Source organism: Gopherus flavomarginatus, chromosome 11, assembly GCF_025201925.1.
Source record: "Gopherus flavomarginatus isolate rGopFla2 chromosome 11, rGopFla2.mat.asm, whole genome shotgun sequence".
In the NCBI taxonomy this organism is placed as follows: Eukaryota; Metazoa; Chordata; order Testudines; family Testudinidae; genus Gopherus; species Gopherus flavomarginatus.
Window position 1 is genome coordinate 1,975,760 of NC_066627.1, and position 15,643 is coordinate 1,991,402.

General features: G+C 45.0%; 1 gene segment (V, D, J or C); it reads left to right on the plus strand.

Moving 5' to 3' along the window:
• Positions 1-13,227: 13,227 nt before the first annotated feature.
• On the plus strand, positions 13,228-15,098 carry LOC127031894 (immunoglobulin heavy variable 1-8-like; the record flags this gene model as incomplete). The annotated part of the segment is given in 3 exon segments: positions 13,228-13,317; positions 13,705-14,008; positions 15,089-15,098. Coding segments are annotated over 3 exon segments (363 nt in total), but the record flags the coding sequence as incomplete, so codon positions are not given.
• Between the last annotated feature and the right edge of the window lie 545 nt (positions 15,099-15,643).

The following is a 15,643-nucleotide window of genomic DNA, read 5'->3' on the forward strand; positions in this document are numbered from 1 at the left end:
CAGCCCAGGCTTTCAGAGCTGCAGCCGTCTCCAGGGCTGCTTTCCAGCCTTCTCAGGCAGGAGCTACAGAGGCATTAGCAGGAGTACTGTAAGCAAGACAAGAGAAGTGATTCTTCTGCTCTACTCCACGCTGATTAGGCCTCAGCTGGAGTAGTGTGTCCAGTTCTGAGCACCTCATTTCAGCAAAGATGTGGACAAATTGGAGAAAATCCAAAAAAGAGCAACAAAAATGGTGAAAGGTGTAGAAAATATGGCCTAGGAGGGAAGATTGAAAAAATTGGGTTTGTTTATTCTGCAAAAGAGAAGACAGAGGGGACATCATAACAGATTCAAGTACAGAAAAGGGTTACAAAGGGTTACAAGGAGGAGGGAGAAAATGTGTCCTCCTTAACCTCTGGGCTTAAATTGCAGCAAGGAAGGTTTAGACATTAGGAAGAACTTCCTAACTGAAGGTGCTGACAGGGCATCTTTCCAAAAGCACCTCAGTACCCAACTACCTTTGAATTAGGCAAGAAGGTTGTATTGAAATTCCAACTCTGTGCCTATCTGCATCTTCAGCTACCTTTAAACTTCTGGCCCTAGATCCTTAACCCTCCCGTATTACATGACCAAGGATGGAAGTGCAGGGAGCCTTCCACTGGACAGAAAAATGTTCCTTCTTCTCGCTCTGTGGTTCTTGTAAAACTAAGAGCTGCTGTGGGGACTCTGGAGGATTCAGCGCTAAGCTAACTTTTTGAAAGGGAATGAAACTGTCAAACCAAGTGAGCAGTGAGGTTTTAATAGAATTTCTGCAAATGCAATATATCCATTTCCAGAGTTGCTCAGATACTGTTCTGATGGCTGTACCATTGCTTAGATGTATACATGGATGATGAGTGGGGATAGAGAGAGGATGGACAAATAACAGAGATCATTCCATATGTACTAACTTAGGACTTCACTTCACTGTGGCAAATCTAAAGGAAGAGTAATGTTCATAACACTGAATTTATAATCAATTGGGGGATACAGCAGTAATTGTTGTATGGGCCTAAACTCAGTTTTATTAGGGAAAAAAGGAAGTTCATGATCCCTGGGCCCTTAATCTCCTATGCCAGGGTTTCTCAAACAGGGGTCACCTCTTGTGTAGGGAAAGCCTCTGGTGGGCCAGACCTGTGTGTTTACCTGCCCTATTCACAAGTCCTGCTGATTGCAGCTCCTGGCCAATGGGAGCAGTGATCCGTGGCCAGTGGGAGCCGTGATCGGCCAGACCTGGAGATGGGGCACGTAAACACACCAGCCTGGCCCGCCAGGGGCTTTCCCTGCACAAGCGGTGACCCCTATTTGAGAAACCCTGTCCTATGCAAAAGCAGCAAAGATGTAAAGGTAGGAAGACTTTCTCTGTGGCGGAAAAGGTTCTCGCTCTCCCGTATACGGCTCTTGTAATGTCGTGTATTGCTGTGGAAACTATGGGGGAGCAGCACAAAGCTCATCTTTGGGAAGGGAACCAACCTCTCTGTTAAACCAAGTAAGTGGTTTTGTACTGCACAGTATGTACAATGTAATATATCTCATTCATATTCAAACGCTGAGTTACTGAAGGTTGTCTGACCATTTGGTGAGAGAGAGAGAGAGAGAGAGAGAGAGGGAGAGGTCTTTTCCAAATCTAATGTGTATGATTTCATGGTACACAATTGGTTTGTGGCTAGACAATCGAGAAATCACCAAGGAGTTGGTGTGAGGTGCACAGCAGGTTTCTGGAGGGACTAGGAAACGAGCAGTGACTCAGTAAAGACCCTTTTTGTAAGGGGGATCCTCACAGTGCGTATTCAGGAAACATGAACAAACTCATCTTTGGAAAAGGAACTAAACTGCGGATCAAACTCGGTAGGTACCTGCAGCCATTTTGGTCCAGAAAGATTCCAGCCATGTGGGGTTATTGGCAGGAATCTCTGGAGCTGGTGTAACCTGGGCTGAGCTCCACTGGGGTGAGTGGCCAGCTCCCCAGCTGATGGAAATCAGCCATAGCTCCACGGTCAATGGGGTCTGATCCTCAGTTGGTATAAACCAATCATAGCCCCATTGGAGTCAATGGGGTGGGATCCCAGCAGATGAGCCATTGATGTCAGTGGTGTTACATCAATGCACAAGTGCCAGTTCACATGAGCTCAAGAGCTTCTCCAAAATCATCAGGCTCCTACTTTTCCCCCAAAGTTGTGTAACCCTTCTGCCCCTCTGAGTTGGCAGCAACAAGGGCCGGGTTCAGTATCCAGGGGTTCCGTTTCAGTAACACAATGCATAACCGGCTCGAGCCCCCACCCAGTGACCTGTGACACTCACATATCACACCCCCCTGGGCGCCTCTAGGAGGCAATACTTCCCCTCTCGCAAGCACGGAGTCTGAGGGTAGCAAAATCTTTTTAATAAAGGAAGGAATCAATGCGGCATCCCATTGGAGAAACACCACTTACAGGGTTATAACACAAACCATAAACAAAAACCCACCTCCAAGTACGTTTGGCACTGTCCTTTTTCGCCTTAGGGGTTTAAGTCTAATCACCCCAAAGTCCAACAACCCAAAAGTCTCTGGTCAATGCCACCCCAGAGTTCGAGAGTTTATCTGTAGAGGTCCCTCCCCCCAGCCTGGGTAGAAAGGGGCACCTTACGTGGTCCAGGGCCAACTGCCCTGCCTCTCCGTGGGTTCTGCTTCCGCCTTCTCCACGAACTGCTCCGCTTTACCAGCCGCTCCACGCTGCTCCTCCAGCCGTCCTCAGAAACTGCTCCGCTCCACCAGCTGCTCTGCTTCATGAGCTGCTCCAGTTCTCTTTGCAAACTGCTCGGCTCCGCTCGCTCTGTGGACCGCTCCACCCATTCCACAGCTACTCCGCTCTGCCAGCCGCTCCGCTGCCACCAGCTGTCCCGTGATCCACTCCAGCCATCCCCACAACTGCTCCACTCCGCCAGCTGCTCTGTTCCACAGTATAGCTTCAGGCTCCCCCACTAGTTAGCACAGTACTCAGTGCTCTCAGCTCAGTAATTTCAGCTCTTTAGTGATTTCAGCTCTTAGTAGGGGAGCCCCAGTGCTAGTGCACCATTAGCCCAAAGTGAGTTCAGCTCAGTAACCTGTATTTAGATTCTTGAGGGAATAAAACAATCAACTCTGGCATTCTACAGTGGAGAGAGGGGGGAGAACTGGTGCTTCTGGCTCCACAAGGAAACTGCCCCCACCAGGCACAGATACCCAGCCCCCCCCGCCCGCTCGCCCGCTCGCTCAATTCACTGGGTTTTGGAACCCATGTCCCTTGTCTAGCAAGTACCACCCAACTGAGGGTGAGTCATTTGTCACCAAGCAGTCCCACAGCTCGGCAGTCTGGGATAGGGTAGGCGTGCCTATGCAAATACACTCTCTGAAATTCTTTCCACCAGATGTCAGGGTAAAGCTTATCCTGACTCTGCTTACACTTGTAAGCCCTGTTGAGGCTAGAGTAAGAGAGGGGGGTTTTTGCTTGGCTCTAAATCACTGTGCCATATACAGGAGCAGCAAACAGGTTGATTTTTGGATCTGGCTCTAAACTGATTGTCAGGCCAAGTAAGTGACAAGGGTGAGGGCAGCAAAAGATGTTTTTTCTATGTAGAATTACTTGGCAGCCTTCTTCAGATGCCTCACTTTTTATTGATCTGTTGCTTTCATTTGTGGGACTAGATTCAGGAGGAGAAGCAGACAGTTCAAACCAGCCTAAGGGAATTAGGTGCCCCATACCCACTGAAATTCCATGTAGGTCAGACTGGATGTTCTAATGGTCCATTCTGGCCTTAAAAATCTATTAGTCTTCCTCAGTAGGCCTCCTTCTTCCACGTTCTCTATCCATCCATCCTTCTCGCTGCAGTGTCTGTCTGTCTGTCCATCCACCCACATCTAGAGATTTTCTCCAGTATACTAGAGTCTCCTCTGTCTCTCTCTGTGTATTGTTGTGACTCCCAGTAACATAGTGCCTGAGCACCTGCATTAGGATACTGCTACTGAAGGTGAGTTATGGAGACATCACTGTGCTTTCACCAATGCAGCGTTAGTTTCTATCCCCAGGCCTAATCAATTCTGTCTTCTCCAGGGCAGCAATTTGGAAGCACATTGCTGGTCTGGAATCATTAGGCCTGAGTTTTGGAGAACAGCCCATAGCATCACACACACCAGTAAGTGCTGGTAACCTCAGGGCAAGTACCAAAATATCCTGATATATCAATGAGAGTCTCTCTTGGTCTTTTCACCGAGAGGGGATAGACGCTGGGATTTCTGAGTTTGCCTCTGGGATTCAGATACCCAAATACCTATTTATTTTCATGGCAGTTGGGGGCATTTGAATGAGAATTGAGCATCTAAAATCTCATGTGACTGAAACGCTCATGAACATGTCTGTCTGTCTGGGTATGTGGCTCGAGAGAAACTTCAGGGCTGGAGCTAATGACACTTAGAGGATTGTCGGCCGGGTGTCTGGGGGAAATTTTTAAACCAAACAATTTTGATGAAAAATGTCGTCTTTTGTGGAAATCAAAGTGGCTCAAAACCGATGTTGATTTATGTGAAATTATGTTTTCAAGAACATTAAAGGAAGCATTTTGGTAATCTTGTTACATCCCATTTAAACAGCATTTCAACTGAGTTCAACTGAGTTTCATTTGGAAAGGACTATTGCTTTAAATTAAAAAAAAAAGTAAGTTTTTTGAAAGGCCAGAATCAGAATTAAACATCCTGACTGACCCCAAAATATTATTTTATTTTTTTTTAAATTGTGACATGGACAAATCTTGAAATTTGTTTTCATTCTGTTTCAGAATGGAAAGAAATTCAGATTCACGGGCTGTTTCATGAAACAGAACTCCAGTCCCCACCCAGCACTAATGTCAAACCTAAAGAGACCTTGAGCACATCTGAGAGGCAGAGATTTTCAGAGGCACCTGTTGTCAGAGGCTACCGGTGTGCTGCTCTGCTCTGTTCAGTGTTGATAACAATCAGCTGCGCGCGTGTGATCCCTCTGTGTGCTGCCCCAGCTCTGCGCAGATCGCTGACACAGCAGACCCTGAGAGAACCCCCAGTGACCACAGACTCTAGTAAGGTACGAAGGCACGTTGGCCTGGTTTATTGTCGAAGAGAAACACAATCTCCAGCTCCCTGGCAAACGAAGTCCAAGGTGCTGCTAAGGTGCAGCTTGCCAGTACTTATGTGCTCCTTAGCAATGGACTCAGCTCAGCCAGTGGTGGGACTTTCCACTGCCCCCTCGGCTGGACAAAGATACTGCCCCAGGGGTGCATTCTTATACACAGGTACAAACAAGTTACACATCACTCCTGACGTACCGATGTGCAACCCTTCCACGTAGGAAGGTGCAACCCCTCTATGCAGTAAGGTGCCGCCTCTCACCTTGTATAAGTTGGTTCGAACAAAACAACTCTATCCATCATATTACCCTTTTGGCCTGTCATTGGGATGGGTCAGTCTGTTCCTTGTTATCTGTGTGGAGTGTACAAGTATGTGAATGTTCTGATCTCTGGTGTCCAGCACCTTTTAGGTGTGTCTCTTTCTGCAGCATCAGCCCTTTCCTTGGCAGCTTCTGTGAGCAGGGCCTGCCTCTGGCTCACAGCTTCACTTTGCTTTATGTTAGCAAAGCCTTGACCATTACCTTAGTTCAGGTCTTAGGCCTCAAACCAGGCCTCCGATACCAAGGTTTATATCTCAGGGCCTCCTCTTACTATATTCTCCCACCTTTTGTCTTTTTATGGGGAGGATGTTTACCCATCATCTCAGAAAAGCATAATGCATGGACTAAAGATAACCCAGTGGGCTAAACACTGTCATGTGATTACTTTATTTTACCATCCATTCACTCATGCCTCATCTGTTGGTTTAGTCTGCACATTTCCACGTACAACTGCTAGATTTTATTATCCAATTATTTTTTAGTCCCTTATGGTGGGCCTGGGAATGTTAGGCCCATGACCATGACTGAGGAATGTAATATTATGATTCAGTCTTAGAGGAACTCCCAAATAATTAATATATATGAATTATATGGCTATGGCATACATATATATATATAGTGTGTATGGGCATATATGTATAGTATGTATGTGTACATATGACACCACCATATCTCCAAGCATAACCATGTCTTTCCAGTCTGGTGTTGTACTCTGGCCCTTTTACTCTGGTGACACAGATAGAAACACACTCTTATTAGGGCAATTCCAGTTATCACCTGTCTCATCATTAGCAGCAGGCTGAGGGATTTGAAATACTGGGATCGGGATTGTGACAGTGTGTCCCCCAGTGCTATGTGTATGAGAAATAAAACAGAAATTTGGAGTAGTGACACTACCACTGAGGCCTTTATATATAAATATATTGTAATTAGTTACTACACAGTACTGTCCATTCATGTTATAGGTTACCCTTTGTGCTAGTTGTCACCCTCTGGTAAGCTGTACTGGGCAGGAAACAGAAGTGGCTAGCTCCTCTGTTCCACTGGTTGAACTGCTCTGTGATACACCAGTAGTTGGTGTAGATTCAGTTGTTTCTTATGGATGCTGTCTTCCAGATAACCTACGGAATGGACAGTAACTAATTTATCAAATATTGCTGTGTCAGGCTTTAATATTGGTACCCAGACACTGAACAAGATTGTTTTGACTAACATGTGCCTCAGTTAGGATGCAGTGTCACTGATCCAAATTATGACTGGTACTAACAGGCAATTTGTTTACCCAATTTATAGTTACTATGTAACTTAGTTTCTTTACTAATTTGTTTTTTCCTTGCCTTCATGTGGTTTGCTGCCATTCGTTTGCTGATTTTTACCTGTGGGTTGGTTAAACAGTTTAGCAAGGTTATACACATTGTACATGTTGTACAGCAATAATACAATGCAGCAATAATACATCAGTACAATGATAATACAGGAGTACAGCAAGAATACAGTTGTTTTTACACAGTAACCAAGTTAAAATTAAATGAGAGTTTTCCTGGTCCAGCTACTGGTTTTTAGCTGATTGTTAACTTAATGGTCCATATATGGCAGGTAGAGGTGTATTTGACCAGTCTCTTATTTATAAAGCACTTCATTTCTCTTTTCTTGATGCTTAGGGGTTTCTTCACTATATACTGAGTCTTCAGGGTGTGATATTTTCTGGTGTCTGGTCTGTGGGAGGCAACTTAAACAGCTAGTTAGTTAACATAATAAAAGTGGGTTTTGTTTGTTTGTGTTTGTGTTTTTGTTTTCAGTAACCCAAACTTAATACGCAGTTTAACTTAGTTTGTTTACGATGTAATAAGAACAAAAGCTGTACTTTTGCAGTCGTTGTCTAGACATTCATTTTCATTTGGGTGCATTACTGATATTTAAGACTAAATGTACTGCTTAACGGCTAAAAGAAATGCTCACAATCTTCCATGAGAAAGTGTGTTGCTTCCCTTGCTGAACGCTTTGTTTTTAGTAACATAATTTTAACAAGCTTTTTAGAGTGATTTGCTTGTGATACCAATTTTACTCGTTAACTGTTTAGAAGCACAAACTTTAACAACCGTTGCTTCCTATTAACATAACATAATAAAAGAAAAGCATATCAAATTAAACCAACTATAAAATTAAACCAAAATAAATTTTAAATATAGATACATGCAAATACTTTGAGGGTATTTGAGGGATACTCTCATGATGCTTTGTTATGTTTGGGAGCCAAAGGTGGAAACCTGTTAAAATTGTTTGGTCAACTTTGTGCATAAATTGTTATTTTAAAACATTTTGGTTATGACATTTTTAACTATATTTAAAAGCGCAAACAAGTTTATAAAAAGCCCAATCAAAAAATTAACATTTTGTTAATATTATTTTTACCTTAATGTTGAGGTTTCCCCTTACATTTTTTCTTTGAATAACAAATTTAAAAAAAAAACTTAACAAAAAAAAAAAAACCTGTGATTGATAAAAGAGAATTCTTTTTGTTTTCAATTGCAATATTTGTAGAGGCAGAAATATATATATGCCTTGTGCTCACCTTATGCTCAGGGCGATCATCATCCTATGAGGCCTTTTGTGTCCTTTGTGACATCAAAATGCTACATGCAAATCTCCAGTCCTCGTTCCCTGTTCATATACGGAGCTCTGCTCTCCTGTTCCTTCAGTGAGGACGTTTATCTGGTGACACTCGTGCCTGGACTCTCACCCAGCTATGAAGTTGCTACTCATCTCTCTTCTTGCTTTGGTTTCCCCTACAAGTAAGGCTATGGGGAGTGCTGCAGTATTGTGTTCATTTAGTTAAAGGACTATACGGTGTCGAATTCATTTCTCTCTTTTTCACTAGGTGTCTCTTCTCAAGTGACACTCATTCAATCCGGCCAGGGATTGCTGAAACCATCAGAGTCTCTCAAACTGACCTGTGTTGTTTCTGGGGTGTCCATCACTGATGGGTGCTGCTGGTGGCACTGGGTAAGGCAGCGTCCAGGCAGAGCATGGCAATGGCTGGGGCTTATCAAGAATGACGGAAGTGTAGTATACGCCCAGTCCTTCCCAAGCCGGCTCACTGTCTCCAGAGACACAGCCAAGAACGCCTACTATCTACAGCTCGGCTCCATGACTAATGAAGACACTGCAACGTATTACTGTACGAGAGACACACTGAATAGAAACCAGTGAGGGCTGGGACAAAAACAGGAACCTCCTCTGAGCAACCCACCCCGCAGAGCACACGCTGCGAAACACATCACCAAAGGAGCAGTTCAGACACCTCCATCCCACTCACACCGACTGAAGGGGAGACATTTTGACCCTTGTAGAATTGAGCCTTTTAACGCATTTGTGGGACAAACCATTACAGCCACTTAGCTCTTACCTTCCCCAATGCTGTGCCCCTGTAGCCTGTGCCAGGAGGCAGAGAAAGCCTGATCCACAGCCAGTGTGAATCAACTCAGCTTTCCTGGTGCCAACAGGCCAAGAGCTCTAAAGATGTAAATAGGTGTGACTTCATTGATGTAAATGGGCCAGATCCCATTCAGCGTAACTCAGCACAGCCCAGTTAATGCCAGCTGGGTGGCCATGCAGCCAGTGTCAATAGCCAGAGCTCCTCTGGAGTCCAGGGGGCAGCGGGTAAATCAGCAGAACTGGATTTGTGCCGGTTTTCACCAATTGAGGCACTTTTCTCAGCTTGATCTTGTGTTTCAAGATATTTTGACTGTGGGGTGAAATTAAAAAGAAAAAGAAAATCAAGATTGAGACATTTCTATCCTACAGCCTGGCTAAGTCCTGCTCTGACCAATTTCCTGGTTCCACACTGAGAAGCTGACGCTGAAAGGGGAAGAGGAAGATTGTGCATGAGTTACAAGCAGTTTGTGCAGCTGCATATTTCTGTCTGGATTTGTATCACTGTGCAGAGGTGGGCTCAGTGGTAGACACCAAAGCCAATACCCAGAGGGACATCCTGGAGCTGGGCTGACTAAAGCTTTAGAAAAGCTCTGAGTATCAGTGCACTATGTGCAAAAGAAAAACAACTGGGCATTTCCCAGGGTCACGTGCTTGTGTGTCAGATGCAAACACCATGGTACAAGGAAAGTGTGAATTCTGTATTCTCTCCCTATTGAATGACTATTAAATCCTCGGAGGAACACCAGCCCCCACCCACCTCCACCTTCACACACACAAACCCAAATGATAGAAATGAAACTAACTGGAATTATTACATAAAGCAGTTGGCTATCCTTGAAATTCCACTGTGTGCACTAGTGGTTAGGCTGTTGGATTGGGAGCCAGGAGCCAAGGATTTTTCCCCAGCCTGTCACTTCCCTGTTGTTGGGCCAAGCCCTGCCATGATCTGTGCCTCTATTTCTCCCTGCGCCCCTTTCCTTAGTTACAGTGGGATTTTCAAGCCCAGTAAAAAATTGGGATTCTCAATTCTTATTCATTTGGACCTCCAAATCCCTTAAGGGGCTTTGGAAAAGATCTCAGCCTGGTAAGAGCTTTGTGCAAACGATGGTCTCACAGGGGCGAGGCCTGACACTCAGCTGGGTCCTCTTGGTGTTATTGTAACACAAACAATATTAGCCTGAAACCTTTTCTATCAGTAACATGACAGGTGGAAATCCACCATTGTAAGCTCAACCTTAAGTTCACTTTTTCTATCTAGATCATTATATAGACCCCATCAACCCAATATCGCAGCACCTCAAATAGTAATTTTTCTTTCCATCCCTGAACCCCTGTGACACGATATCTCCTTGTTACAGGTGGAAAGCTGCAGCACTAGCGCCCAGATTTTTCAAGGCATCTCCATACTTGGTCATGAGATTCAGGCTCCTAAATCGATTAGGCACCACACCGCTGAACGCAGCAGTGCCTCCACACCGTGACAATTTGCAGCCTAGATACCTTGAACACTCTGGTCTGTCACTGCCTGAAGAATCACACAGGCATCTTGTGGGATTTCCAGAATAGGCTGGGTGCCTAACGCCCATAGATTTCAATAGAAATGAGGTGCCTTTGTGCTCTTAAAAATCCAACTACCTACCTATCTGCTTCTTCATTTGCCTCAATATTTTTAATAGCTGGGTCCGGGTCTTAGTAAATCAAGACTGGGAGTGGTAGATGACCTGAGATTTAGGTGTCCAAATTGCACTAAAACAACAATAAAAAATGAAATCTGTGTCCCTAACTCCTTTACGTTCCTTTCTTAGAGTCAGAGATTTCAGGGCACAGTCTGAGCTCCTGCATAACACAGACCAGAGGATTTTTACCAGTTTGAGACTCTCAGCCTGGCTGGTTCTATGCTAACAATTGACTTCCCATTGCAATTATACCTGTGACATAAATTTTCACCCACATCACTGCACTGATGTTAACCCGTCGAGGCTGACATGCCAGGCTCTGTGCATTCCTTTAGGCCAGGTCTTCTATTTCAAACTTTCAGTTTGTAAAGGTGTGAATTAAACAAATACAATTATTCTCCTGCAAGTGTATGTGTGAATCAGCCCTCAGCCCAGTGCTTGAACCACAGCCCATCCAGCTGCTCTTTATACACCACAAACAAGCCATGCAAATTCAGGGAGGAAACTGCCTGTTTAAAGACAAGGCCCCTAGAGACACTTTCTGAACTGCAACGTTTTCTGCAACCCCTGGGTCCAGTTCTCTCCGTTCACCATCATGCTCTCCCCATGGAGATCTCTTCTCTTGCTCTCTGCTCTCTCAGGTGTGTTCCTGTTCCCTAGAGTTATGTCAATAAACAGTTACGTTATCTATTGTACTACGCACTGGGCACATTACTGGCATGTTTGGTGTTCACAGGTGTCCGGTGTGATGTGGAGCTGGTGGAGTCTGGTGGTGGATTCAGAAAACCAGGAGAGTCCCTAAAACTTTCATGCAAAGCCTCTGGGTTCACTTTCAGCAGCTACTGGATGGACTAGGTGCGTCAGGCTCCTGGGAAAGGGCTGCAGTAGGTAGCCAGCATTAGGCAGGACTGGGGAGATAGCTACCATACAGACTGGGTCAAAGGCCGATTCACCATCTCCAGGGACAATCCCAACAACCTGCTGTTTCTGCAACTGACCGGCCTGAAGCCCGAGGACAACGCCCGCTATTACTGTGCGAGACACACACAGTGAGAAGAAATCCACTCACAGCCATGCAAAAACCCCTGTGGGCAGCACAGAGAAAGGCTGTCACTTGAAATTTTTCCAAGCTGCCTAAAGAAGTTATCGGGGGTTCTCAAACATCGCAACCCCCTCTTGACAACAAAAATTACAACACTTCCCAAGGGGGAGAGGGAAGCCTGAGCTAACCCGAGCGCAGCTGCCCCAGGCAGGGGAGTCAAGGTCTTCAGCCCAAGGCAGAGGGCCTGTAATCTGAGCCCTGCTGCTGAGGGATGAAGCTGAAGCCTGAGGTCCCCCCCCCCACCTCCTCACAAGGTAACAGGGCTTGGCCTACAGCTTCAGCCCCGGGATTTGGCCCCAGGACCCAGCAAGTCTAATGTCAGCCCTGGCAACCTCATTACAATGAGATCACAACCCACTTTGGGGTCCCAAACCACAGTTTGTGAACTGCTCACTTAGCTGCACAATTTGCAATTCCAGATACTTTGGTGGCTTTTAAATTCTTAGCCTAAGTGGCCAACTACCAGACAAGTTGGCATTCTTGGTAATGCTTAACATTGCCTTGTTTTTCTGTTAATTGTTAGGACGCCCACAGACATTCCTACATACTTAATATGTTGAAGAGAACTCCCTGGATTCATACAAGCGAGGGCCAGGTCAGGACATTACAAGAATCTAGTGTCACCTCCTGTTTATCTATATAACACGAACATATAACATCTATCACCTGTTCACTGAATGCTCACATCAAAACTTCTCATTGCTACACTAAGGAGGATGGATGTGAAGCCAAACTTCCAGAGAGAGAAATTTCCAGCCCCAATGTTCTATGATTCTATGATTTCTTATGAAGGGACAGATGGATTTTTTGTAGTACAGTGAAAAATCCCTGGAAGAAGTTCTAAAATCGAATCAGCCTTTAAATAAACCTCCCTACTTCATGGTTTACAGAAGACAAAAATGACCAAGTTACATTAATCTAAAGGAAGACCGGGGGAAATAGTTTCTATGTTTACCAAAGGGACGGACCCACATGGTGGCAGCAAAGTGTCATGTTCGATTACAAAATATTTCTTCCCAAAGACTGAACCTGGGAACAATCCCAAGGAATTACTGACCACAGAACCAAAGGCTGGAATGTTCAAAGTGAGGGATTGCTCACCCAAATCCCTTTCCAATCAATGGCAATTGAGTACCCAGCACTCCTCGGTGGTTTTGGAAATCACAGCTCACATCCGTACTTCACCAGTGAAGGGTGCTAGTGTTTACACATTCATTGATTCTGGGTTATTTCGGTTTCCTATCCACTGGGTGTTACACTTTGGTAACCCACAATTTGGCACCTTAACATTCGCGTTTACCAGTATCTGTAAGCTCACATTGAAGTCCCCCCTGACGTCAAAGTGATTTTAGTGTTTTCCTTCTTTGGGGCCCAAATTATATTAACATGCTCTAGCGTCCTCCATGACTGGGTCCCTCTAAACTCCAAGGTCATTTATTTGTAACCGCGGGTGAAGCTGGGGTTTAGTCAAATGATTTAGCAACACCCGCATGCAAATGAGGTAGGAAAACTGAGTGATAAAGGAGAGCAGGCGACCCTCACTGAAAAGCTGCCAGCAGACGAAGGGTTACAGCTTTGCAGCCCACCAGGTTGTTGTGGAGAATGAAAATGATCTGTCTGGGGTTTCTCTTCTTTTTGGCAGCTTTCTCAGGTGAGTGGATGAACCTACAGGTGTCTGGTTAGAACAGCTGGGCTAGGGCAGGAAAGACGGATTTAAGGCAAAGACGTTGCAGTGGGTTTCAGGGATTCTGGATTCAAAATCCTAACTCTGAACAAATCACAGTGTGGAATTTTAAAGCCACCTAGTGGATTTGGATACTCAATTTTCATTAATCTTTAAAGGGAAGTAGGTGTCAAAATCTCAACCATGGGGATAACTGTACTTGCCTACTTCACAGGAGGGTGGTATGGATGAATTCATTATTACATAGAAGCAGATCAGAAACTGCTGTGAGGAGGGCACCAGAGGACTTTGATAAACCTGGGACGAGGAAGAAAACAATGGAATTAACTGGGGTTTTATCTTGTTTATTTATAGGCGTCAGCTCCCAGATCCAGCTGACCCAGTCTGGGACAGAAATCAAGAAGCCTGGAGAGTCTGTGAAGGTGACATGTAAAACCTCCGGCTACACGTTTACCAGTTATAACATGCAGTGGGTACGGCAGGCTCCCGGGAAATCACTGGAGTGGATCGGATATATCAATCCCAATACAGGTAGCACGGGCTATGCCCAGGCTTTCCAAGGGCGATTCACCATCACCAGGGACACCTCCATAAGCACAGCCTATCTGCAGCTGAGCAGCCTGAGAACTGAGGACACAGCCACTTATTACTGTGCTAGGGACACAGTGACACAAACCACATCTACAGCCATTCAAAAACCTTCAGTGAGAGAACCCACGTCTCTGGAGATCACTGGAGCCCTTAGTCACCCCAGAGAGTTTTTGCCCATGTAAACAGACAGGGGGTAATTTCCCCCAAACTTCTTAGACTCCTAACTCACTTAAAGTTTCCAGATGGTACTAAACTGCTCAAGATAGTTAAGACCAAAGCAGACTGTGAAGAACTTCAAAAAGATCTCACAAAACTAAGTGATTGGGCAACAAAATGGCAAATGAAATTCAATGTGGTTAAATGTAAATTAATGCACGTTGGAAAAAATAACCCCAACTATACATAGAATATGATGGGGGCTAATTTAGCTACAACGAGTCAGGAAAAAGATCTTGGAGTCATCGTGGATAGTTCTCTGAAGACGTCCACGCAGTGTGCAGAGGCAGTCAAAAAAGCAAACAGGATGTTAGGAATCATTATAAAGGGGATAGAAAATGAGACTGAGAATTTATTATTGCCCTTATATAAATCCACGGTATGCCCACATCTCGAATACTGTGTACAGATGTGGTCTCCTCATCTTAAAAAGATATACTGGCACTAGAAAAGGTTCAGAGAAGGGCAACTAAAATGATTAGGGGTTTGGAATGGGTCCCATATGAGGGGCGATTAAAGAGGCTAGGACTTTTCAGCTTGGAAAAGAGGAGACAAAGGGGGGATATGATAGAGGTATATAAAATCATGAGTGAGGTGGAGAAAGTGAATAAGGAAAAGTTATTTACTTATTCCTGTAATACAAGAACTAGAGGCCACCAAATGAAATTAATGGGCAGCAGGTTTAAAACAAATAAAAGGAAGTTCTTCTTCACACAGCACACAGTCAACCTGTGGAACTCCTTGCCTGAGGAGGTTGTGAAGGCTGGGACTATAACAGCATTTAAAAGAGAACTGGATAAATTCATGATGGTTAAGTCCAATAATGGCTGTTAGCCAGGATGGGTAAGGAATGGTGTGCCTAGCCTCTGTTTGTCAAAGGGTGGAGGTGGATGGCAGGAGAGAGATCACTTGATCATTGCCTGTTAGGGTCACTCCCTCTGGGGCACCGGGCATTGGCCACTGTCGGTAGACAGGATACTGGGCTGGATGGACCTTTGGTCTAACTCTTATGTAAATCTCGTTGTAAGTAGATTTTTCTTCTGTCTCCTAAGTCACGTCTCAAAATATGAATTAGGCTCCTGTGACACCGTCACCTGTCACAGCAGCAAAACGCTCCTGGGTGAATGGCCTAAGCACCAGGCTATGGGGTATTTTGGGGAGAGGTCTTTCAATCTCTCCTGTTCATACTCTTCCACCGTGACTAAATGAATACTCATTTGGTCTGAAAGAGAATGGGATGCACTGGGGGTGTCTATATCCCAAATGTCACCCTTCCCTTGACAGTGGAAGATGTGGGCTCAAATCCCGGTCCCAAATCAGGCCGGGGTAGGGGAGGGAATTAAACTGGCTCTACCATGTCCCAGGCAAGTGCTCTAACCACTAGGCTAAAAGCTAAGCACCAACAAATCCTTCTCTGGCACAAGGGGGTTTGGGCACATTTTCATATGTAAACAGCTGGGGCACCTGACTCCAGGAGGGGCCTGTG